Below are 24,822 nucleotides of genomic sequence, written 5' to 3'. Positions count from 1 at the left end.
TAATTACAGTTTAAATTGATCAAGTTGAAATTGTTAAACTTGAATTGTAATTTAGATGGATCAAACTCACTCATTCATTAAATTTTCTACTTTAATTTTAAATTTGTCATCAATTTAGACAGATTAATTTATTTAAATTCATCTTAAAATATATAAAATATTAATTTAATGTATCTACATTGGGTCAACGGATCCAATTTGGATTGGACCCGCGACCGCTCTTGGCCTCTGTTTTCTCTCGCTGTCGCACATGCGCTCGGCCTCGCCTCCCCCTTCCCTCAGCCTCGCGATTTGCAACCACCAAACCCTAAACTCAGATTTTCAGAAGCCTTCTAACCCCCTTGATCTCTTGAGCCCCTACTCTCTTCGCCTCGCCTCTCCTCTCCAAATTGCCTGCAGCCTTGAGGATCACGACAGCGTCGGCTCAATATGAAGAAGTATGGGCTCCAGCTTCGAGTTCCACCGGCGAACAAGACCTCGAAGCCTCCTCCTGCTCGCCCTCCACCTCCTGCCTTCGGCTTTGGCGACGACGATGAGGATGACGTTGAGAGAGAAATATCTCGACAAGCGTCCAAGAACAAGGCTCTGCAGAAGGTATTGTTTTTTTACTTATTCATTGCATCGACAGGATATTAATGGTTTTCAGATTGTCTAATCGAGGGTGGAATTTGGTAGATTGAGGAGCAGCACAAACAGGCCATGGAAGAGGATCCCTCCGTATTTGACTACGATGGGGTTTATGATACGATGAAAGAGCAGGCTGCACGCCCTAAGATTCAAGATCGGACCGAGAGAAAGGTACAACCTTATCGTTGAAAACTTGGATTTCTTCATATACATAAATCGTAAGGTAAAATTTCTAATCTGAAAAGCTCTCTAGAAATCAAATCGTAATTCGTCTGTTTGAAGAGGCAGGAAAACTAGTTTCATTTCACCTTATCTTTGAGATTGTAGATTGAATCCAATAGTTAATCCCTTTTATAAATCCATTGTTGTTGAGAAGTTTGAATTCTCATGATTCCAAACAATAAAATTCATTTAACTATTCCTACTATGTTTTAATGTGAATTTCATTTTCTGATTTCGTTTTTCAACCTCGATTACATTTTCCGGCAAATTTATATGAAATGAAAATTAGCAAATTTTTGTTTGTGTTTTTTTGTATTTTTGTTAAAATAACATGATCCTCCTTTTCTTTTCTTTTTTCTTTTTGTTTTGGTACAATATCAATTTTCTATTCTCTGCAATTCTACTCTACCCAAAATTTTGTGGTGTAAACCCCTAACAATGTAAAAGTGCTTCGTGTGTTGTTTGTTTATTTCTTTGTTCTTGTGTCACTTGGCACATATTTTCATGGGCTTCAATGTAAGTGTTTCCTAATTGAAGAAGGTTGATGCCCTTGTTGGATCCTTCACAATTTCTTTGTATGATTAGGTCCATCAATTTTTCACATTGATGCATCTGAAAAAGTTTATTCCTGTGTTTGGCTTTGTTGCAGTCAAAATACATAGAAACACTTATGGAGAAGGCAAAACAACGTGAGCGTGAACATGAAGTTGTATATGAAAGGAAGTTGCTGAAAGAGAGAAGTAAAGAAGATCACCTTTATGCTGATAAGGAGAAGTTTGTAACCGGTGCCTACAAGAAAAAGCTAGCGGAACAGGCAAAATGGTTAGAAGAAGAGAGGCAGCTCAAAATTCGTGAGGAAAGGGAAGATGTAAGTTGTTCATCTCTTTTAAATTGTTCCTTTTTTTTTGTCTTGTTCTAATAAACAAGGTTTCCAGTCAAGTACATTGAATTTCTCTGGTTTTTCTTCAGGTAACTAAGAAGAGTGATCTTAGTGACTTTTACTTTGGTCTCGGCAAGAATGTAGCTTTTGGTGCTCAGTCTGCAGGGACCACAAAAATGCATGAAAGAGAGCCAGCAAATGATATTTCAAAGCAAGCTGATTATAGCCCTACTGAAACTAGTGCAAGTAGAGACAATAGCAAAAACAGAGAGCAAGATGGTACTCAAGCTGAGTCTTCTAGTCATTCACCTGACGAATCAAAGAAAGTTGCTGCAGACCATGCAAGTGAGCAGTCCACAGCTTTAGATGGAAAGAATGAACCTGCAGCTCCAGTTACAAACAATGAGCAGTACAAGAGAAGTGAGGATGCAGTGGCTGCTGCCAGAGAGCGTTATCTAGCTCGAAAAAGGGCAAGAGTGCAAATTTAGAGCACCAGAGCCAATTCTTCATTCAAATCTCCTGGTATGTCTTAAGCGAATGCAAACTTTTTGATGAGTTTTTCCTGACAGGAAGCATTTTTGCCCAAAATAGAGAGCTCTTCCCTAAAATGTGTAGAACATTGCTATTTTTCTTATCAACTTAATCCTTAATTCGGTAAGTTTTGGTTGTTCATCCTAAACTATGCACTTCCAGAATACTATTGAAGCTTGACATTGGGTTGGTCTTGAAGTTATATTAAGTTATTCTGGAAAGTCTCTTGAAAGTGAGCATAATCCATTCAAAGAAATTAGGAACTCAGGAAGTGTGGAATTCCATTGCATGTTCTCAATACCAGTGCTTTCTCTTATGTTTTAGTCTCTCTCTTGCTATTCAGTTTATCCATTCGAAGGATTTAACTCAGATTCTATAATATAGTTTTTACCTCAGTTTGTTTGCTTGATGCACATAACATAACTATATATGTGTTCCATACAAAAGGTTTTCTATAGTATCAATCTAGAATATCCATATAAGAACTAGTGTGCTTATGGTCGACATGGTTATCGATTAGTATAACTCATTACATGTATTAGATGTTCCAAAGAGATTTTAAAAGTTGAGTTTGGATGCTTAGCTGTTAATTTGGGTGCTGAATATTTTAGACCCCCAACCCAAGCAAGTTCATCCAGGAGCTTTCATTTTTTTTTTCCTTTGTTTTGTATTTTGGTTTTGAGGACTTCGATCAAATCGACTCACTTCACTCTAATCTGTTTCAGAATTTGGCTCTCTTTGGCGCACTATTGTTCTTGGACCTGAAGACCTTTTCAAAACGGCACCAGGTGATCACTTGGACAAAAAAAAACAGCTGAGCAATGTGTCAACAAATTGTGTTTCTTTAGGCATCACGATACCACCATGTTGGTGTGATTTCCCACCTGCAGTGGAGAATAGGGACATAATTTCATCACAGATTATCCGAGTGTAGTTTTGTTTCTGTTGCGCCTTGTTTGTTAGAGTTGCCTTAAGAAACTACATTAAATGTACACGCTTCAAGATGTTTGTTGGTTTCTTTGCAGCCTGATTAATTCATAATATTTAGTGTGTATCGAATCATCAGACATGCATGGTGTTAGTATTTTAGATTGTCACATCTGGTTAATCAGTAAGATGTGACAATCTAATTTTAATTTTAATGAATTTTGAAATAGGATGATTCAATCAAAATAAATTTTCAATTTGAATTTAATTTTAATTAATCCTTCTTCCACTCCACTCGCTTTGCTTCATTTAATGCATATATAAACGGGTTTAAATAAAATAATAATAATTGAATTAAATTAAGAAATAGCGAGCTGCAATGGCCGAGCTCAGTCGGGTGCTTCCCCTCGAGTCAAGAACCGCCTCCGCGTCTCCGGTATCGCCTCCTTCTCCGAGCGCGCCTGCTGCCCGGCCGGACGGCACCATCAACCGCCTCTCTCGACCTCTTCGACCCTCCCACACCCGCCAGGCCGCCAGCCCATTCCCTTCCACGGCGTCGCCACCTCGGATCACACTGTCGACCCTTCCCGCCGCCTCGGGCTCCGCTTCTCAACACCTCCTCCCTCCCCCTTATTCTTTACTTCCATGGCGGTGACTTCGACCTTCACACCGCCGCCAGCGGCCCCTACGACACTCTCTGCCGCGCGCCTCCTCGCCGCCACGTCCCAGCCGTCGTAGCTTCCGTCGACTACCGCCGCTCGCCGGAGCACCTCCACCCCGCTTCCTACGAAGAAGTCGCCGATGCCCTCCGCCGGCTACTCTCTAGAGGCCTCATCGCCGGCGTGCCAGCAGTCTTCGTCGCCAGCGATAGCGCCGAGGGGAATATCACGCACCACGTGGTCACGCGGCGGGCGTCTCTGCAGCCGGGCGCGAACATGGACCACAAGGCGGCCAACCTATTCGGTCCGCGGTCGCCGACGGCAGAGGAGGTTGGTGCGGAGTGGGCGGAGGTGTTCCCAGCTATGACAGAGTGCGTCGGCGGGCGGGACACCCGCTGCAGGACCGAAAGCGCGCGTTAGTCCAGCCATCGACGTGGCGCCTTCCACTCCTTCCCGGAACTCCCTGACCGCCCGACAAGCTCACCAAAGACATCGCCAATATCATCATCCATCGGAGGATGGACGAGCTCCTCCGCTCCGGAACACCGGCGGCGAGTGAGACGATGCCATATATATCTTTGCAGTCGACCAGTTTAACGATTAAAGCTTGCATTCAATATATAAATATTATACAATTAATCCTATAGAAATATTACTGCACGGCAACAATTTTTTTGGAGATCTATAAGAAGAAAATTAAGAACACACTTAATTGGAGTGGAAGAAGCAAAGCAGTCGAGGTCATCATCCACGAGCAGGATTAGAGTCTTCCAGCGCAGTAATAAGATGTTGCTCTGGTTCACTGATGGAATCTGGAATGGTGCCGTCATCAGCTCTGGTTCTTGCACTCGTCCCTTCAATGGAGGAAGACGATGTCCTCTCCTTCCCCGCCATGACATCCTGGAATCAGAGGACCTCAATTTTAAGAACAGATTTGGATCATAAAATATGAAACATAAAGGGATATCGAGCACTTGCATTTAGTAGTGAAGGATCTGGTAGTGGGCATCTGATCGGTCGATCATGGTTGGAAGGCTCGAGCGGGTGCTCAATCGGTTTGAACTCCGCTCTCGCGTTATCGTTATCTTTACTGGTCGAAGTCGAGGACTCGTCTCCCGTAGTCTCCATGGAAGCCGACTGCGTTCCCCTGATCGTTTCCTGACCAGATTCAAGCGATCGAGATTTCGATCGTCAAAGATCCATCAAGATCCGATCTTCCCGATGGGAGACGGCAAAAGATGCGATTTTGGGAGGTGGTTTATTGTCGGCGGAACTCACCGTCGCGCTCTTCGTCCGGCGGTGGCCCGTCCTCCCGGCGGCGAACCGGGAGAAGATCCCGACCATCTCCCTCACCTCGTCCGTCTTCGGCGGAGTCGAAGCGAAGGAACCCGGTACCTCGCGGTTCGATTAAAGGAGGAGCCGCGCCTAGGCGTGCGGCATGATCAGGGGATCGCTAACTCTCGATCGGTGGCTTGAATGAGAATTATGACAGAGGAGGAGGTGGACACGGCGGTTGTCCTGCCGCTCCGCCTGTCGGCTGCTAAGGCTTCGTGTGGCGACCAGCTCCATGTGGATGTCTGCGTCAGATTCGTTGCCTAATCAAAGCGCGGAAGGCGTTCCCGGCAGAGCGTAATGGCAGCGAAGAGAGAGGGAGGAGTGATTGCTCCACCGGCCCTTGGGCAGGCAATTAATGTCGGCTGAAGAATAGACGAGTTGAAGAAGTAAGCAGCAGGCGGAAGTGCATCAGCAGTTGGCATGTCCGTCCACCAAACAACACCGCGGGCTCGTGTAGTTTTCACGGTATTGAGATTCAGGGTGGGAACGGCCCTGCCTCTGAAATGGATTGAGTTTGGCCCCGGTCTTTTTCTCATTTCTTATATTCATCTTTATTTTCATCAGGATGAGTATTCAATTTTAATCTCATCCTCGTATATCTTTTATAATAATAATTTTTTTTATTTTTGATTCATGATCAAGGATATTAAATTAATATTATATTAAAAATATATATAATTTAATAAAAATAGAATAAATATCTATAAATTAGAAAGAAAGAAGTGGAGAAGGAGAAGAAGTTAAGGAAATTTATTTTCTTATTTTTTTAATTGACAGTCAGTGAAATAAAAAATATTATATATATATAATTTAATTGAGTATTTGAATCGGATATGAATAATTTTATTAGATTTGTCTCCCTATTTATATTAAATTTTTTAAAATTATTTAATCTCTCTTTTTTTTTTGTTCCGATTGGATATCAAATTCGCGTTTGAAAATAAAATCCTTGGTGTGCCCCGGGGCCGCACTCCTTTGTCTCTAATATGACTTTATGTGGCCCATACTCTCGATATTATCTGTTTCCTACTAATGGATCGTACTCTATCACTCTATTGGACTTGGCCAACAACTTTTAGATTGATCATTCTTTTCTTAATACTTGTGTAATTGTGTTATCTAACCAAAATATGAGATATATTTTATTTTTAATATGGAATAAACTTGTAGAAAATGATAAAGATTCGAATCTCGACAAAGTCGAGATAATGTTTTATTCCTCCGTCGTGGTCAACTGCAGTTTCTTTATTTATCTTCTCATAAATAATCGTAAGGTCAATCATGTGGAATCACTTGGATGACAAATTTCACCTTTTTGTTGAAGATATATTTTATTTATTTTATATCTTATATTAAAGAGAATTATTTATGCATAAAAAGGAAAATATTTTAAAATATTTATTCAATAACGATGAGAATAAATTGATAGGCAATTAAACAAGAGTGAAGAAGGCAACACGTGAATGTAAAGGAAATTGATAGGCTGGCTCCACTAGGAAACCCGCATGTCTCTCTCTCAATGGACAGGTAATCAGTCTGAGATCTATTACAGGAGTATAATATTTTATTTTATTTTTAATAATTTAAAATCTGAGTTTTGAACCAAACTAAAAAAGAATTCCAACATACATAAATCAAAAGGACATTTAAAAGATTATATACTCTTTATTTCAATATTATTATCATCAACAACTACTCCAACATAAAAACTACTTTATAACCATTACAATATATTTAAGATTTAAAATTTATAATTAAATTAAAATAGATGATTTTTCACCACACATGTTAAATTTCAAATTTTTAAATTTTAAATACTATTATATTAACATACTATTTATCAACATAATCGAAATTATTTTAAAATAATTATAAAAACTACTAAATACCAAAATAGTTGGATCCAAATTAGACCAAAAAAAACTATACCATTATTTATTGTCATTCGTAAACATGGTGACGGTGAGTTATTCTTGTAACGGGAGGGGGAAAAAATGACAGCGATAGACCCTGCAAGTGGTCACTCACATATTTTTATATGTATCTGATGCACTCTTACCTGATTTTTCCTAGAGCTTTCGCATTACGTGGTCATTCAACGAAAGCAACACCACTCAATTACAAGGGTACCTTACTCGAGCATAGTATTCCTATGAGGCTAACGGTTCTTGCAGAAGATTGGCATCCATCTCTTTGCTTGACTGCCTCCTGAGCCTCTCCTGAATTCGGTCTTTGATGGCGGTCTCCTGTCGTGTTCAACCGACGATGGATTAGTATACACAAGTGTCAAATAGAGAGAACAAAGAAAGGCATTTTGCTGAACCGAGGTGAACCGTTTTGTCAAAGAAAATTGATAGACAGATCAGATTACTGACCATGGTATGGCAATGCTCCTCGAATTTTGCTAGAAATCCTGCAATCCAGCGATCGGCATTTTCTACCCATTCGTCCCGATGCATCCCAGCAGTTTTAGCTACTATATGTAGCTGCAGAAGGAAGTCCGAACAGAATTTGACAAACCAAGCAATTTTGTTACATCATGCAGATTAGTTCTAGACAGTAAACTATGAATGTTCGTAGGCATTATCGTGTAGATTCAGTATGAAAAAGGACCTAATATGTAATAGGGTCTCCATCATCAGATTGGAGGTGCTGAAAAAAATTCTGACCTCCCTGTGGAAAAGAAACCAAAGGCCATCTGGCTACATGCCATTCAGGAATCACATAAATCAGAGCATTTTGTTTCTCCAAGCGCTTGTTTTCTTATATGCCTATATAGGAGTTCATGAGCAACAAACGTAACAATCTACTTCTAGATTTATTGTGTGCTTTAAGGACAGTAAGCTCCAGAATGATGCATATCAAAGAGACCAGATGAATTGGTTGTCCATTTCCTTTATGTGTTAAAAATTCATTGTATTCAAAAAGATGTTTAAAGGATATAGCATGTTTCTCTAATATGACATAAAAGAATGAAGCACACTCCCAGAGTATTAATTATTTGAAGAAAAGTCAGCACATCAACCATATCAAAATATTTACTGAATAATACCAAATAACTAACAATTCAGAATACCTTTTCTTGCTGAGCCTTCATTGTTTCACGCAACTTAGTTATGCCCATGTTCACCCTCAATTGCTTCTCCTGGCAGTAGTAAGATAATAGAATCAATTGAATACCGCAAAGCAAAGGCAAGGGTATAAAATGAAGTGAGGGCCCAAAGACAATATCTTGCCTTAACATAGCTCACACCAAGGTCTTTCCTTGTATATCCTCTAGCTAAATTGCGCATCACGTACTTATTGTAATCTTTCAAAATCCTCATTATAATATCTGAGGTAGATATGCCCTCTGTCCGTTTTGTCTCCTTAAATTTTCCAATTGACTTAACCTGCACGAGAATATACTTATGATTATCCAGTGAAAGTGTGAATTCAAAAATAATTATAATTAGAGTGGATTTATGGCACATATTCAACTGGAGAACTAACAAATTCATAAACATCATTTCCGGCTCCACTTGTATCTGCATATCTGCAAAGTACCACCATGATAAGCAATAATAAAATATAATTATAGGGTATTTGATGATAAATAATCGACCAATAGTTATTGCATGGTTAGCAATATATTGTTAGGAGTGGAGAATGCCCTTGTGGGCACAACAGGTTTAGTTCACATGAAATGGAACAATTCCTAGTCTGTAAAATTCACTCAGGTACTGCAGTTGATAATAAGCGGTGCAGCCTATCAATTTGATTAAATCTTATCTTTACCTGATGACAACTTTTTTATAAGCAAAGCAACAACAGTAATCACATTGACTAAGCAAAAGAAATCACAGAAATCAATCCATTAGCAGAGAAACTACAGGCAAGTAATTCACTTCCAGATGTTGCATGAACGTTGTGATCTTGCATATTATGATGAATTCAAGAAGCATAGATGATTGATCCAAACCAAAATGCAGCACTTGGTTTATGAACTTGCTAATTAAGAAAAGATGATATGCATCTTACGGAAGGGCATCGTGAGCAACATAGTCAATCTGGTGCTTGTCAAGGAACTCCTTTGTGATAACCCATGGAGCATCTGGAATCACTTCATCCACCCACCTACGATGAAAACATTGTAATGATTCAAATGCAACTGCAGGGGAAAATATAAAGCATGTAGCCATGCATGAGTGCTCTCAATTTTTTTTCCTTCAAATTTTAGTAATTTAATTAAAAAATCAATCAAAACTATATGCACATTCATACAACTTACTAAAACAAAGGGAAAAACACAGATAACATCAAACTAAAAACTTTAAAAGTGAAAGATTGACAATAACAAGAGAACAAATATATAATATGTTCACAAGACAAGAAGGAAATTATTGTCTTAATGTCTTCATCAACCAAACATGCTGTCAATTGAACGGTATGACTGCAAATGCCCACTCTGGAGAAGAAGCTAGTGATATCACTGCTCTCAGATGATGCAACAAGCCAACTGTTGGACCATAACTCTGATAAGCAGTTAGGAGAGCTAATTTGATTATTGAAATGGTGTGGCTGGGAAATTCACCTAGACAACATTTGAACATCAATTTGATGATTAGAACCTATTAATTTCTGGTAAGCAAAAAAGTGAGTGTCTCACGAAGTACGTGAAGCCAATATTCAGCAGAAGTAAAAATATCTTGGTTCAACAAGTGATCCATAAATAATGACAACCATAAGATGATTATCTTTTATGATTGTCTATTAAATTGGTAGGTGAGAAATAATTCCATTGTTCAGGATAAAAAAAATTTGTTGTACAGCGCCCAGACTAGATTACTATTACTAGACTTCTAGTTATAATAATTTCAAAGTTCAAAAAACAAATAAGATAGAAAAGACAAATGATATAAATATTTTGTTTCTTACTCAGGAAACATAATCAGTGAGGTTGTTGTTAGAGGTAAAATATAGTTCAAGGCCATAGCAGCTGTTGCAGCCATCCAGTCACCCTCCATAACAGTCCTATTGTCCTCTAACATTTAATAATCACACTAATTCAATGTTCAAATAGTATATGTTATTTTACAATAGTATTCATTGTCATTTTACCAATTATTATAACAGCCATTTTAAATAGTTGTATTGCTATGTAAGGAATTGTAATTGGATGTTAACATGGCAAGCAATTCATCTCTAAGATTCAACTATTCTTCTTTACAATTCTTACACCCTCATCTTCCTTTTCTCTAAGTTCTTGCATGGTATCAGAGCCTTAACCAGTGAAGAGAACAAAATCAACCATGTTGTATGAAAATAACACACTTTTGTTCCTCAACCCATCAAAATCTTGAAACTGTTGTTGGGTTTCGTGTCTCCTTAACAAAGAGAATTATCATATTTCATCCCAAGTGATATGCAATACTCTTCGGGCCAAAAACAAGTTGGCATTGGTTGATGATTTGATGGAAAATTTAAAGGAAAATCCATCAGTATGCAACATGCCTCACATACAATGAATGGTGGTTGCATGGATGTTCAACTCTTTGGAGAAGAGATTTCATGGGAGTATTGCCTATGCAGAGGAAGCAAAAATGTTCTCAAATGATATAAAGGAGCGATTCACCCAAGGGAACCCAACTAGAGTCTGTCGGATTAAAGCCACTATTGTCACTATAAGAGGAGATAAAGTGGAATATTATTACTCCAAGTTGAAGAAGTTTATCCGACAAGTTAGAGAATTACCCTAATCTCTTAAGTTGTAGGTGCAAAGTCAATGTCGAGTTTGTCACAAAGTGTGAGATGGAGAAGATGCATTGATTCCTAATGGGCATGAAAGTGAAACATTTAAGATAGCACAAAACCAAATCCTTAAGTTGGATCGACTATCATTTCTATGTGAAACTTATGTTATAGTGACTCAAGAGGAGAAGCAATGGATTTTTAGGAAGGAAAAAAGGATGAAAGGAATGAGTTTCTTACTTTCATGCTAAGACAAACAAGAACAAGAAAAGGTGGTAAGATGTATGACCACTCTAGAAAAGTGGGTCACCAAAATAAGCATTGTGGGTGATTAAGTTATGTCCAAGAGTGATCAAAAAAATAAGATAAATTCAATGAAAAGGGAAGGACATATGTGTTCTTTAGATAACCTCAAGGACAAAAGAAACAAAAATGTCGACTTCTGAAGGAAAAATCTTCGTGTCTAAGGATGGTGTCTTAAGATATTCATTTCAAGAGTCAGAAGACCTAATATCACTAATAAGAGGAATTGAACCACAAGATTGACAAGTGGATAGAAATGTAGAAATAAAGGAAGTCAAGAGAGCAAAGGATTTGACATAATCTAGAAGTGATGGAACATAAAATACCAACTTAAGATATGGTGATGAGCAATTAGAAAAATTGACCTGCCCATAGAGACTGCAAAAATCACCCTAACCTAGAAGATTATATTTCTATATACCACCCTTTCTCATTAGTCTGGTTCTTTGACTCCTCATGGCATGAGTTGAACTTCTCAAGGAATGTTTTATCACATTGACAAGTATATTCTTGTAATAAAATACTGCCTTCTCAAAAGGCTTGAATTATCGATTGATTTAAAGTCTATAAGGTGTCATTAAGATATAAGATCAAGAGAAGGATTGATGGAAGAATTGAAAGACATAAGACTCGATTGGTTACTAAATGATATACACAAAAAGAAGGCATGAAATTCCAAGCAGCCTTTACTCTGAGTGTCAATGTTTATTCACTATGGCATTGGCAAAATTCTAGCGTCTACCCATGTAGTGATGTAGACAATGACAATAAATTCTTGTATGGAGATTTATGTGGACTTGCACATGGATTTTGACCTGCTCCCCAAAGAAAAGTGTGTTAGCTATGAAAAACCTTCTATCAGCTAAAGTATGATTCTCAAAAATGATTCAAAAAGGTTCGCTGGCTCAGTCAAAGTGTACAAATTCATGCAGTTAAAGTTGGATTATACCAGGTTAATCATAAGGTGGCATACACTTGGTTGTCATGGTTTACATTAATTATCTCATTATTCCAGGAAATGATTTCTTGTTTCAACTTCAAGCGCTTTTTAGATGGACATTTAAAGATTAATGATCATGGACCAAAACACTTCCTCAAAACTAAGGTGGCAAGATGAAAGTTGACTATTAATTTGTTAATGGAAGTATGCATTGAACATCTCACAGAATATGGAATGTTGGGCTCGAATATAGTCCAGTTCACAATAGAGCAAATGGAACTCTATTGAAGGATCATATAAATAATTTTCATATTGTAGGTTGACTATCTACCTAACCATCACTTGGCCAGTTATGCAACTCGCTCTATATTTTGCCTCAATTCATGCAAGCTCCAAGAGAAGTACATGGGGATGCTACAACAAGAATTGCAATCTCTAAAAAAAATCTGTGTTAGGGAATCTTACCTCAAAAGTTAACTTCTCTTGACGTTGCCTAACAACCATGACTTGGATTGGGCAAGTTGCTTGTTGACTCAGTGTTCTTTCTCATAATTCTTTATCACACTTAGAAGATGTCCTATTTCCTTAAAGACTAAGAACCATCTAAAAAAATTCTCGCAGAAGCAAAGTAAAAAAATCAATGGCAGTAATGACAAGAAAAATGTTACGGATTAAAGGCTAAAGCCATTGCTCAGAGTTGATGATCCACAATCAATGTGCATTCATTGTAATTAGCTAGCCCTCTCTAACATTGTGGCCAATCCTGTATTTTATGAGTGATAGTCACCACTTGAAATTGACTACCATTTCATAGGCTATTTCAATAGGTCACATCTCAACCATCAAATAGTTAATATCTTACCAAGGCACAACGAAGAAATAATTGTTGCTTTTCATTAGGCGAGTTGAGCATCACTAATATATATGTCCAATTTGAGAGGGAGTATCAAACTTCAAATATGGCTACAAGGCTACAACAGCCATTGCAGCAGTCCAGTCACCCTCTATAACAGCCCTACAGCACTTAATAGTCACATACATTAATATTCAAGTAGTATATGTTGTCTCTTCAATAGTTTTTGATGCCCTTTTACCAATTTGTATAATAGCCATTGTACATAGTTGTATGGGTATAAAAGACTATAATTAGATGTTAACACAGCAAGCAATTCATCTCTCAGAATAAATCTACTCTTCTTTGTTATTCTTACATTCTATTCTTGTTTCTAAATTCTTACAGTTCCCCAACAACATGAAGTCCATAATTTTTCAATTTATAACACCAAAAGTACTCATAACAATAGCAGTAATATAAAATTGGATAAAAAAACTCTAATGAAGGATGGAAATGTTACAGACTTGCAATGACGAAGCGACTCATAGCGCTCAGATTCTGTCATGACCGTTTTCCCTTTGTATCTATGGGTTATTTCATCATTGCAGCAACCCACGAGTAAATAGGTGTTTGGAAATCTGAAAATAAAATGATTTGTCAATTAATCAAGATATCATTCACAAGCACCAATAAGTCAAAATCACATAAACATTCAGTTCTATCAAAAAATCCTTATTATCATTTCTTGCTCATGGAATTTCTGAATTGTCGGCGATAACCGAAATTCTGTCATGCTACCTAAAAATAACCAAACCTAACAATCGCTCCAACAGAAATCAATCACAACCACTTTCGACATATCGTCCTCAGCGAGACGTTTGGTGCCAAAAGGAAAAAAAAGAAAACTCACGACTTTTTGGCTTGTTCGAGAGCCCGGGCGTGCCCAAAGTGGAAAAGATCGTAGATCCCATCAGCGTAGACGCGGACGGGCCTATCCGAAGGAACCTCCTTCTGGATCTGAGGCGGCGGCGCGGCCGCATACTCCACCGGCTCGGACTCGGAGACAGTAGACGCAGGGGGTTCCTCGGCCAATCCAGGCGGCACGGCGTCACCCTGGCGTTTGCTCTGCAACCTCGTCATCGGAGGCGTGCGATCTGAGCAAATTCCAGCAACGAGAATCCCAAGGCGGAGGAGATCACGACGGCACGGAGCTGGAGACAAGCGAGCGCGCGAGCACTCTGAGGAAACGGTGGCTCGGTTGACTTCCTCCCTTTCCCACTAAATAAACCTAATAAACAAACACAATCAAACAGGTCAAGATATTTTACGAAATATTAATTTCCTCCTAAGATAATTACCAAACTATCCCTCATGTGATTGTAAAAATTAATAATTATTAAAGAAAATAATAATAATAAATTTTATGAGTTATTCGAGTTGATTGGATTATATAGGTTTTGGATTTAAAATTTTCAAATTAAATTCGAGTTCGACTTGAATTCGGATTAAGATATCTTTATTTCAATCTGACTCGAACTCATCCGATCACCAAATTGACATCCCATAGTTTTATATGTAATAATCTGATTTTGTATTTTAAATTATATTTATTTATTTATTTTTATATTCAATTAAATAGGATCTAGGAAGCATACCGACAGAGTGGCAGTCATGCAAATATATGGAGGTCAAGGGTCATTTACTATTATATAGTCCCGGTCTACCTGGTTCGTAGACTACGTACGAAAACCGGAAACGTGTTTGACATGTGACGAGACACGTGTTTGACATGTGACGCGCCAGCCTTAATTTCAGCATTTCAACGCATCGCCGACGCAATCGCGGCGAGAGACAAACGGCACTGTAAAATATAAATTGATGGCTCGCGCACAGCGGTGAATTTATTTTTATTTTTTTGAAAAAAAATCAAAATTTTTATTATAAAAGGCTCTATTTTATAATATCAAAAAAAATATTTTATTTTATTTTAAAAATATCTTCATTCCAATATTATTCGAATCATTTTAACTCAATTAAAAATATTACGTGTTATAAATTATATGTCAAAACACTCTTTATCAAATTGATTAAGCATTAATGATTTTGTTCTTCCACTTTGTGGACACGGAAATCCAGATTTTATTTTAAGAATTATTTGGATAAACTTGTAATGATGCGATTTGCTAACGTGTTTATATGGTAATCTGGCAGCTTCATTGATTAGGACTCTCTATAGATATTTATTAAATTTAACTTAATCATAAAATTAATTATAATGTAATACCGAGTGAGATTAATTAATCAAATTAATCTGCCGACAAAAATATTAATATCTAATTTAGTTTTTTATTATTTAATTTTACACATTCGGATCTTAGAGTCGCTTCAGATTATGGATCAAGGCCCACTTATCGGCCCAACCCAACAGGGTTTACTTGAACCGGGCAAGATCAGATTAAAATCCTCGATTCTTTCGTTAATCTTGAATTAAACCCCCGCGGCTCCCTTCCCGGAGACCGAGGCCCTCGCTCCTCCGCCGACGACGAATCGCTCCATGGCTCTCCCTCAACCGATTCAGTTACCAACGGCAGCGTCTTCAAGATCCGCAATCCTCTTCCGTACGGTCTCGATGGACAAACGCCATGGCCATTTAAGCAGCGCCATAAGGTTCGTGGTCGCGGCCAAGAGCGAATCGGAAGCCGGCGGCGATGATGCGAGGGAGAAGCTTCGACGACAGAAGAAAGAGGCGGAGATTGGAGGATGCGTCTTTTAAAATACGGGAGATCAAGTCTGGGCCGCCTCAGAAGAAACCCAGGTATTCGGTAACTGCGATGCCGCCTGCTCATCTTTCTCCGAAGAAACTTTCCCCTTCCTGTTAAATTTGCTCTCGATTCTCCTCGTCTTCCTCGTGTGTCTTTTTTCTTGTTATGATTCAGGTTATCGTTACCGAGATCGCCTTCGATGGTGTCGTCGGGATATTTTGTTCGTGCCGTCGGCGACGTGTTGGTCGATTACAAGGAACCAGTTTTCGATTGGGAAATGACGGATGATGCCTGGTGTTTTTGGGATTTCGTTCCTTTTGGCGGTGAGTTCCTCCGTTCCCTGTTTTTCTTGCGTTATTCGCTTTGTGCTTATGCTCTATTTGGATTTTGCAACCAAGGATGAGATTTTCTAGGTTTCTTTACCACATTGTCAATTTTGCAGAAGAAGGTGTACATCAAATAATAAAAAAAAAACAGCACGTACTTAAGCTCCACAATGCAACAGAAACGAGAGACTATGGAAAAGAAACAGTTTCTTTTAGAGGATTTTGAAATAAAGATAGATAACAATTTCCACTAGTGCAAAATGAAATTGAGTATATAGATCTGTCATAATTGTCACTTGCGGTAAGAGTGATTAAAACCATGATGGTTGGTTGACCACCCATATCTCCTATCGCTATTACTTTCATATCTAAGAGTAGGAATGACAATTTGGGTTAGTGGCATGTGTTCAGCCCAGATTTTTACAGTTTAGCCAAACAGAAGGCAGTGATTTGGCTTGTTAATGCTTTTATAAAGTAAATTTAACTAGGAAAGCATAGATCAATCCTCTATATGGATTTCCAATAGTAATTATTTTTGTAATTACTATTCATTTAATATTTTTATAGGGTAACCAACAGAATCAAGCTGTTGGAGGTTTTGAGTTATGTTGAAATAAATATGCTGTTCAGGTGGATATATACCTCACTTGTTAAATACACTAGGGGCTTTTGCATTTTAATTGGTTATCGAGTTTAAGTAGTTTTTTCTCTAGGGAAGTTTAACCATACTATGAGTATCACTTTACAGCTGATATAAGCATGAGGGATAAAAATCCAGAAGGAACGTTTGAAGAAGACAAGAAAAGGGCTGATGAGGCCTTAGAAAGAATGCAAATGAAGATTATCTTAGAGTACGGAGTCTATAAAACATGCCAATTTTTGTCTGATAATATCTCGGTGTCTGAAAGGCAGGTGCAGCCGAGATGGTCAGGAGCACCTTTGAGCTCAGCCAAGGAGCAACCAGAAGAATTAATTTCAGTGATGCAGCTGTGCGAACAGCTGTATTCAAGTCCCATAACCAAATCTTTTTTATCAGATTCACAAAATTCAAAACCTTATTCTCCTAAACTTGGAAAGTGGCTTGTAGAGAAGCAAGAAAATGGTCGTTTGATGTTTGAGCCTCTTGTTGCTTCAAGGAAGAAGACATTTAACCTTAATCCAGAGTGTCATCCAGACATTCGTCTAGGTTTACAGCCATGTTTCGGGCATAACTCTTTTGTACCATCTACAGACATCCTTAGCTCATGGCTGGGTTATATGCAGGAGCCAATTTTGGATTCAAGGTTCAGTGATAGGCATGGCATAGTAGTGAAGTCTAGTGATTTGAGATTGGTGCCTAATGAGGTGCAGCATAGTCTGCCTGTCATGCAACCGGCCAACCAGGATTTTCTGCACTTGTCAAGAAATTCAATGATGGCTCCTAACCAACGGGAGTACTTGCAGGATATGAATCATGATTCTCTCTATTTGTTAAGGAATTCAATGATCACACCAAATCAGCAGCACCAACAGGTTGGAATGCAACACTTGATGCCTAATTTCAGAGCTGTAAACTGTAAACAGCAGTACCCGCAGGATTTAAATCAGGATTCTGTATATTTGTCAAGGAATTCAATAATCACACCAAACCAGCAGCATCAGAACATGGATAACTTGATGTCTACTTTTGGAGCTGGAAACTATGAGCAGCAACAAAGATTGGGCTGCATCTGGCAGCACAGACCTTGGACGTCTGATCCCGCATCAGATATTGAGGCCTGGTCAACACACTCCTTTGATCCTCTGGTTTCACAGCCTAACATTGATCAAAATTCAGTGTGTTGTGACCATCTTCACGGTCAGAATTATTTTCAATCCTGGTGATGTACAACGGTATGCACACTAAAATAAATAAATGTGCCAGCGCTGTCTGAAACTTTGAAAACTATACGCAGCTTTAGTCGGAATGCTGAAGAACTCTCTAACTGAGCTTGCTAACAAGAGGTGAATCGACCAACCAGGATTTAGTTCTCTTTTATCTTTTTTTTTTTGGTGGGAAACCTACTTTTTGCTGCAAATGCATTGTAAATAATCTCTTTGCCCAAGTAATTCACAAAGGTAAAATCTCTGGGTGGCTACTCGAATAAAAGAAAAACTTGTCATGCAAAGATATATTGACTAGCATTTTCCCTTGTCCTTATGAAAACCGATAATGTGAACTTTCAATTACCTCTGTTGTTTTATGCTCTAGTGTTCTTGGACTGCAGCAGTGGAGAAGGAATTCACCCAAGGATGCGCATGCAGCTTGTGCAACAAACCTGAACGACTGCACACGCACATGGAGATCATGGAGATCGAGGGAGGAGAATTTATAAAGGAATTTCTCAGTGAACTTATTTAATAATACGAGTATCATAATTTGGACTGCAATCGTCGACGCATACGACGAGTTGCGTTTGTCCGCGAATGGGATTTTGATTAAGAAATTCGGATTAAGAAAGCATGCATGTATCACATGCACGGCGGACAACTTTGCATTCAATGCAAAATGACGGCGTTTCCTTTTGCTCCTCTATTTTATAGTCAACAGGCCATTAATTTATTCAATTTGAAGGTGGAACGACGTGTGAAGAAAACGAGTTTTCACCAATCAGTCAAATTTGTGCTTATCTGCACTTATTTTTTTTCTTTTTAATTTTTTTTTTTGTGAATTCAGCTATCTAATTTTTTTGAATCGATTCCGTCCACAAAGGTAATATATATTTTTATTTTAAATTATCTTCAATCATGTTTTCGACAAAATAAACTTTTAGGTAGCAGAGTTTCTTATCAGCCTTTATTTTTTTTAATATATATAGTATTTCTATTATTTTCAAGTACTAGATGATGATGTATTTTAGTCTTTTGAATATTAATATTTAGTATGGTGTATTAATTTAGATTAAAAGAATTAAACTTGTAACATAATCATTACAATGATTAATCACCGGAAGGATTAATTTAAAATGATGGAATTTACTCATATGTTATATATGTATACAAAATTTTACGATAATTCAAAGCACATCTGCAAGATAAAAATAATATTAGAACATGCAAATTTTTCATAGGTAATGAAATGTCAAATATATATGTGCTAGTAAATGAAGATATAAATAGTTTCTTTTAAAGTAGATATTACAAAGTGGAGGGAAGATATTATTCCTTCAACTTATACACTAGTTGCATCATCTTGCTTGTTGTTATCGTCTCATCCTCACAAGCTTCGTCCATATTTATTATCGTTTAACACGGCATTGCATCTAGTGGAATCGTTTGCTATTGCTTTAGGATCATTGTCTCATAGAGTAAACACACAAAAGGAAACAACTTTTACCTAAAATATATCAATTTTAAAGTAACTTAAAAAAATAAAGAAATTAATGTCGACCCAGCAGAGCATCTGGTAGATTGAAGATTTATTTTTATTTTATTTTATTTTTAAATATTGCAAATTGAATAGAATAATAGAATTGAATAAATAAATAAATAAAGTCACATGGAGAAGGACGTGGGGGCGACGGCGTCCCGGCCACGTGACGACGAGCGCAGCGAAAAAAACGTGCGTGGTCTCTCCTCCACCCACCTCCCCTCCATCTCGAAGGAGACACGGAGAGAACGCAATAGCAACCATATTATTTTTAATTTAATTAATAAAAAAACCAAAATATTAAATTGTTGTAATTATGAATAAAAAACGAAGGGAGGAGGAAGCTTCTTGCTTCCTCGTGGCCGCCGCCACCACCACCTCCATTACATACATCTGCATCTTCGGATAAATGCTAGATTTTGCCGTTTTCTTCCAAAATATTCCTTTTCACTTTTCACTTACAAAAATAACTTTTACAAGTTAATCCTCTCGCCTTAATGGCTATTGGTGATAAATTAAATAGTAGTTAGAGACATTTATGAGGATGATTTTTTAATTGTTTGATAATCTAAGCATATGCCTTCGGGACATAACTGAGTTGGTTACAACGCAGTAAAATTACAGAAGAGGACAAGGATTCGAATCCTGACGAAGTCAAACAATATCCTTCTGCGTCGTGACCAACTACAGTTTTTTGATTTACCTCCTCATAAATGATCATGGGGCCGATCGTGTAGAGCCACTAAGGAACCTCTTACAGAGACAGATGATCTAGGCATATGCACCTTTTTACAGAACTATTAATCTAGGCATATGCATTATTATTCTTTTGAATATTTCACTATTACACGTCTACACTGCATCTGTGGAGGCGATGATCAATAATAAATATTAGGAGGGGTAAACTGATAAATTGGATTAAATTCCCTTAGATATTTTAGGTAATTTAATTATTATCCAGAAATAGTAGTAAAAAAAAAAAAGCTGAATCGCGCGAGCTTCCGTGAAGGTGAGGCTGAGGCGGAGACCTCCTTCTTCCGCGTCTCTTGCTTTCCATCTTAAAGACTTCAACTCAGACGAGATCATGAACTTGTGGACCGACGACAGCGCCTCCGCCATGGACGCCTTCATGACCTCCGCCGACCTCCAGGGCTTCCCTTGGCTCCCTCCCACCACTCCCCCGCCACCGCCGCCCTCCACCCAGGACTCCCTCCAGCATCGCCTGCAGGCTCTTATCGACGGGGCGCGCGAGTCCTGGACCTACGTCATCTACTGGCAGTCCTCTGTGGACGCCGCCTCCGGCGCCTCCTTGCTTGGCTGGGGCGACGGTTACTACAAGGGCTGCGAGGAGCACAAGCGGAAGCAGCGGTCTGGGACCGCGTCCTCCTCCGCCGAACAGGATTACAGGAAGCGCGTCCTGCGCGAGCTCAACTCGCTCATTTCCGGCGGCGGGCCCTCCGGGACCGATGAGGCCGTCGATGAGGAAGTCACCGACACGGAGTGGTTCTTCCTTGTGTCCATGACTCAGTCCTTCGTTAACGGCAGCGGGATCCCCGGCCAGGTTTTCTGTGCCGGTAACCCCTCCTGGATTGCCGGCGCTGGCCGCCTTGCTGCGGCGACATGCGAGCGAACACGCCAGGCGCAGGCCTTGGGCCTCCAGACTATGGTCTGTATCCCTGTTGGTTCCGGCGTTCTTGAGCTCGGTTCCGCCGATTTCATCGCCCACAGCACCGAGATCATGGGCCAGATCCGCGCCCACTTCAACTTCAACTCTCCCGACGCCCCATCCGTTTCTGCAGCAGGCGGCGCCTCGCCATCCTGGTTGACACCACAATCTGCAGCAGCTACCACAGCCCCTGAACTGGAGGAGACCGATCCGTCCGTGCTTTGGCTCACAGATCCTGCAGTGATTGAAATGAAGGACTCCATCTCTGCCACCGCCGACATGTCCGTCAGAAAAGCCCCAATTCAATTCGAAAGCAACCCTAGCTCCAGCATGCTCACTCAGAACCCTAGCTCTTCGGTCCAAATCCAGAAACAGCACCAACAGTTGCAGCACCAGAATAACCCGCAGAACCAATCTTCTTTCTTCTCCAAAGACTTCAATTTTTCAGAGTTCAACTCGAATCCATCCATCGCTCCTCAGTCGTTCAAGCCGGATTCCAGGGAAATCCTCAATTTTTCTGGTAGCAAGAAGAATTCCTTGGTCGCCCCAGTTGCAGTTGCAGGGAGCCTCTTCTCCCACCCCCAAACCGCCGCCGTCCCCGCAGCCGCAGTGGACAACAAGAAGAACAAGAAATCAACCGGGGCGGTATCCAGTGTTACCAATAACGACGAGGCGATGCTTTCCTTCTCTTCGGCTCCGACTAGACCGCCCTCCAATGGTCAACTGATGTCTTCCGGCGGCGGCGCGATTCCGGACGGCCCGGATTCCGATCAGTCCGACCTCGACGCCTCGATGCGGGAAGTGGAGAGCAGCCGAGTGGTGGAACCAGAGAAGCGACCAAAGAAGCGCGGGAGGAAGCCTGCCAACGGCCGTGAGGAACCGCTAAACCACGTAGAAGCCGAGCGGCAGCGCCGCGAGAAGCTCAACCAGAGATTCTACGCTCTCCGCGCCGTAGTCCCCAACGTGTCCAAGATGGACAAAGCTTCCCTCCTCGGCGACGCCGTCTTATACATCGAAGAACTCCGGTCAAAGATTCAAGCTTTGGACCTCGAGAAGGAGGAACTACATGCACAAGCGGATGCCCACAAGCAACAACACGCATCCGCCCCTGCTCGGCCAACTGGGTACAACCTCAAGGCCACGAATGGTGCAAGCCGGTGCTTTGCGGTGGAGTTGGAAGTGAAGATACTGGGATTAGAGGCCATGATAAGAGTGCAGTGCCAAAGAAGGAATCACCCGGCCGCGACGCTGATGGCTGCGCTGCAAGAGCTGGATCTAGAAGTACACTACGCCAGTGTGTCCGTGGTCAAGGACCTCATGATCCAGCAGGCCACAGTCAAGATGTCCAGCCAAGTGTACACACAGGAGCAGCTTAATGCTGCCCTCTACTCTCGATTGACCTCATAGTAATTGTGGGGAAGAGTTTGTAGATCAGGCAACAGTCAATGTAGTATGGTTATAGCTCATGATTTCTGCCGCGGTTCGTCCATGAAGTTGTGAATACTCTTCTTCTTCATCACAAGAGAGGTGAAGCTGCTTCTATGTGCTATCTCATGTTCCAGTGCTCTTGAATGTTTCAGTTCAAGTACTGCACAGTGCATAGCTAGTGCATGGTATATCAATCTTTACATGGATTCCGGCTTTAGTGCTGCAAGTTGGATTGCAGCTCCTGTATCCGCTATGAATTATCTGAGCAACAGTAACAGATGATGGACACTTCCACAGAAGAGGTGAAGCTGCCATTAGAGGTGGAGAGGATGTTCATGTCGTATGCAGCTTCTGACTGCTTCACTCTATGTCCCTATAATATACATATTGACATTGCAATGTGTGATTAGCAGAAGAAATCTTAATTCTATTAGCTTGAGAACCTGGGAAATGCACTGGAACTATCAATTCAGGTGTATATCTAGCATAAACTTACTTGTTTGGTAAATATCATTTGATATTTAATGTATCAAATGGTTGAAGTATTGTATTTTGTACATTATAGTTAGTTAGTTTATGGTCTCTTTTTATTGGTATTTATAAATTTTGTTGCTTTGTGACTTCTTAGAAATAGTGTATTTCTAAGGTGAATGAATAGCAAATTTAGTTACTTTAGTGTATTGATGATGAGTTCATCATGTGTTGAGAGTAAGCATGGCTTATGCTTTAGCAGGATGCAAGAACAACTTTCCCCTGAGAAAATTGTCAACTTGAGTTGAGATCGGTTGCAATTAGAGTGTACAATTTTGATTTTACGTAGGCCATGACTAATTTTTTTTGATTTTAGAAAAGAAAAAAAATAAAAGATTAAAAAAAAATAAGGATTCCGACCTGTAATCACCTAATACCTATAAAAATTATAGTCCTATGCTCAACCAACTAAGCTAAAGTTGGTTGTTAAGACAAATCTATAATAGTATATTAAATGATAAATAATAAGAAATAGTAAAAAATTATAGATTGGTAGACATTCGAGGAATCAATCGTTGTGCATCTCGTATGCGAAACAAGCGCTCTTCCATATGAGCTAGAACCCAGTAATATGTTTGATGATATCGAGATCCATTTTAAAATAACATCTTCTCTATCTTGGAGGACTCTCAGGCAGGATAAGAGATCAGTGCAAATGACATTGAATAATGTAGTGGATATGAATTTACTTGCTACTGACACTTTTCTTAATGGTTCAATTAATAGATATGCAAATAGAACACTCGATGATAGCATAGATTGGAAACCCTGAGCTACGGTGAGGGGCAGGGGTTCTTTTTCCATTCTTTTAATTCTCTAGGGAGTGACTCATCTGTCAATGTTTATTTGTGAAGAAAGATATCCATCAGTCATTGTAACTAATGAAGTTTGTTCGAGAATCACAAATGATAGTCTTGGAAGAAAACATCTCTTCTAAATATGTAAAACTTTGGAGGTCATTCACTATGAGCAGTAGTAATAGCAAGAAAGCCCCACTAGATCTCCACTGCTTGAGTTGAAATTGATTGCCATTGGGGTGTACCATTTTGGTTTACGGAGACCATGGTTACTTTTTTTATTTTAGAAAAGGAAAAAAATTAAAAGATTAAAAAAAAGATCATTTTGACATGTCCAATTCGAATCAGCAACCTAAGAATCACCTACAACCACTACAATCCTCTACTCTACCAGCTGAACTAAGGTCGGTTAATAAAAATAAATCTATAATTGTTTATTAATTGATATATAATTCTGAACTACGGTGAGGGATAGGGGTTCTCTCTCTGTTCTTATACTTTTATAAAAGGTGACCCATCTGCCAATGTTCATTTGTGAAGAAAGTCATGCATAAGTCAATGTAAATAGTGAAGTTTGTTTGAGAACCACAAATAATAGTCTGGGAAGAAAACATCCCTTTTAAATACGTAACATTTTGAAGGTCATTCACTATGAGTAGTACTAATAGCAAGAAAACTCCACTGGATTTCCATTGCTTGAGTTGAGACCAATTGTTATTAGAGTGTACCATTTTGGTTTACGAAGACCATGGTTACTTTTTTTATCTTAGCAAAGGGGGAAAAATTAAAAGATTAAAAAATAAGATCATTCTGACATGTCGAATTCAAACAAGCGACCTAAGGATCACCTGTAACCACTATAGTTCTTCGCTCAACCAACTAAGCTAAGGCCAATTAATAAAAAATGAATCTATAATTGTTTATTAATTGATATA

At 39.3% G+C, this 24,822-nt stretch overlaps 5 protein-coding genes and 1 pseudogene across 6 annotated transcripts; 4 read left to right on the top strand and 2 right to left on the bottom strand.

The window, feature by feature from the left end:
- Window positions 1-237: 237 nt before the first annotated feature.
- Window positions 238-3,203, top strand: LOC141813603 (uncharacterized). Its single transcript, XM_074701563.1, has 5 exons — window positions 238-594; window positions 676-798; window positions 1,499-1,717; window positions 1,819-2,251; window positions 2,986-3,203. Exons 1-4 carry the CDS (start codon window positions 430-432, stop codon window positions 2,215-2,217), a joined length of 906 nt encoding a protein of 301 aa, XP_074557664.1. The 5' UTR covers window positions 238-429; the 3' UTR covers window positions 2,218-2,251; window positions 2,986-3,203.
- A 125-nt stretch (window positions 3,204-3,328) lies between these two features.
- On the top strand, window positions 3,329-4,522 carry LOC141826123 (putative carboxylesterase 18; annotated as a pseudogene).
- Window positions 4,439-5,312, bottom strand: LOC141842944 (uncharacterized). The gene is made up of 3 exons (XM_074730943.1): window positions 5,125-5,312; window positions 4,825-5,004; window positions 4,439-4,746 (listed from the first exon to the last, which is right to left on the bottom strand). The coding sequence occupies exons 1-3, from the start codon at window positions 5,188-5,190 to the stop codon at window positions 4,591-4,593; spliced, it is 402 nt and encodes a 133-aa protein (XP_074587044.1). The 5' UTR covers window positions 5,191-5,312; the 3' UTR covers window positions 4,439-4,590.
- Window positions 5,313-7,089: 1,777 nt separating this feature from the next.
- LOC141830471 (choline-phosphate cytidylyltransferase 2-like) lies at window positions 7,090-14,230 on the bottom strand. Of its 2 annotated transcripts, none has more exons than XM_074717903.1 (8): window positions 13,900-14,230; window positions 13,514-13,627; window positions 9,202-9,297; window positions 8,653-8,716; window positions 8,418-8,573; window positions 8,258-8,326; window positions 7,557-7,667; window positions 7,090-7,427 (listed from the first exon to the last, which is right to left on the bottom strand). In XM_074717903.1, the coding sequence occupies exons 1-8, from the start codon at window positions 14,127-14,129 to the stop codon at window positions 7,332-7,334; spliced, it is 936 nt and encodes a 311-aa protein (XP_074574004.1). In that variant the 5' UTR covers window positions 14,130-14,230; the 3' UTR covers window positions 7,090-7,331. The 2 variants fall into 2 exon arrangements, with proteins under 2 accessions (XP_074574004.1, XP_074574010.1); XM_074717909.1 differs by having other exon boundaries at window positions 8,674-8,716.
- Window positions 14,231-15,538: 1,308 nt separating this feature from the next.
- On the top strand, window positions 15,539-18,358 carry LOC141811905 (uncharacterized). Its single transcript, XM_074699986.1, has 3 exons — window positions 15,539-15,804; window positions 15,926-16,074; window positions 16,826-18,358. Exons 1-3 carry the CDS (start codon window positions 15,698-15,700, stop codon window positions 17,938-17,940), a joined length of 1,371 nt encoding a protein of 456 aa, XP_074556087.1. The 5' UTR covers window positions 15,539-15,697; the 3' UTR covers window positions 17,941-18,358.
- A 2,150-nt stretch (window positions 18,359-20,508) lies between these two features.
- Window positions 20,509-23,163, top strand: LOC141827564 (transcription factor MYC2-like). The gene has a single exon (XM_074714847.1). The coding sequence runs from the start codon at window positions 20,550-20,552 to the stop codon at window positions 22,536-22,538; it is 1,989 nt and encodes a 662-aa protein (XP_074570948.1). The 5' UTR covers window positions 20,509-20,549; the 3' UTR covers window positions 22,539-23,163.
- The last annotated feature ends 1,659 nt before the right edge of the window (window positions 23,164-24,822 follow it).

This window comes from Curcuma longa, chromosome 1, assembly GCF_044706935.1.
Source record: "Curcuma longa cultivar G26 ecotype Majalengka, Jawa Barat chromosome 1, ITB_CL_G26_1.1, whole genome shotgun sequence".
Taxonomy (NCBI): domain Eukaryota; kingdom Viridiplantae; phylum Streptophyta; class Magnoliopsida; order Zingiberales; family Zingiberaceae; genus Curcuma; species Curcuma longa.
This window is presented reverse-complemented; position numbering and strand designations above follow the sequence as displayed.

Bases quoted from the DNA above. Each gene is read 5' to 3' on its own strand.
- LOC141813603 (XM_074701563.1), top strand. From the start codon at position 430: ATGAAGAAGTATGGGCTCCAGCTTCGAGTTCCACCGGCGAACAAGACC. The intron at 799-1,498 runs GTACAACCTTAT...GCTTTGTTGCAG, and splicing joins AAGATCGGACCGAGAGAAAG to TCAAAATACATAGAAACACT. The intron at 1,718-1,818 runs GTAAGTTGTTCA...GTTTTTCTTCAG, and splicing joins TTCGTGAGGAAAGGGAAGAT to GTAACTAAGAAGAGTGATCT.
- LOC141842944 (XM_074730943.1), bottom strand. From the start codon at position 5,190: ATGGTCGGGATCTTCTCCCGGTTCGCCGCCGGGAGGACGGGCCACCGC. The intron at 5,005-5,124 runs GTGAGTTCCGCC...GAATCTGGTCAG, and splicing joins GCCGGACGAAGAGCGCGACG to GAAACGATCAGGGGAACGCA. The intron at 4,747-4,824 runs GCAAGTGCTCGA...CTCTGATTCCAG, and splicing joins CAGATCCTTCACTACTAAAT to GATGTCATGGCGGGGAAGGA.
- LOC141830471 (XM_074717903.1), bottom strand. From the start codon at position 14,129: ATGACGAGGTTGCAGAGCAAACGCCAGGGTGACGCCGTGCCGCCTGGA. The intron at 13,628-13,899 runs GTGAGTTTTCTT...TTTTATTTTCAG, and splicing joins CTCGAACAAGCCAAAAAGTC to ATTTCCAAACACCTATTTAC. The intron at 7,428-7,556 runs GTCAGTAATCTG...TGAACACGACAG, and splicing joins AGGAGCATTGCCATACCATG to GAGACCGCCATCAAAGACCG.
- LOC141811905 (XM_074699986.1), top strand. From the start codon at position 15,698: ATGATGCGAGGGAGAAGCTTCGACGACAGAAGAAAGAGGCGGAGATTG. The intron at 15,805-15,925 runs GTATTCGGTAAC...GTTATGATTCAG, and splicing joins CCGCCTCAGAAGAAACCCAG to GTTATCGTTACCGAGATCGC. The intron at 16,075-16,825 runs GTGAGTTCCTCC...ATCACTTTACAG, and splicing joins GGATTTCGTTCCTTTTGGCG to CTGATATAAGCATGAGGGAT.
- LOC141827564 (XM_074714847.1), top strand. From the start codon at position 20,550: ATGAACTTGTGGACCGACGACAGCGCCTCCGCCATGGACGCCTTCATG.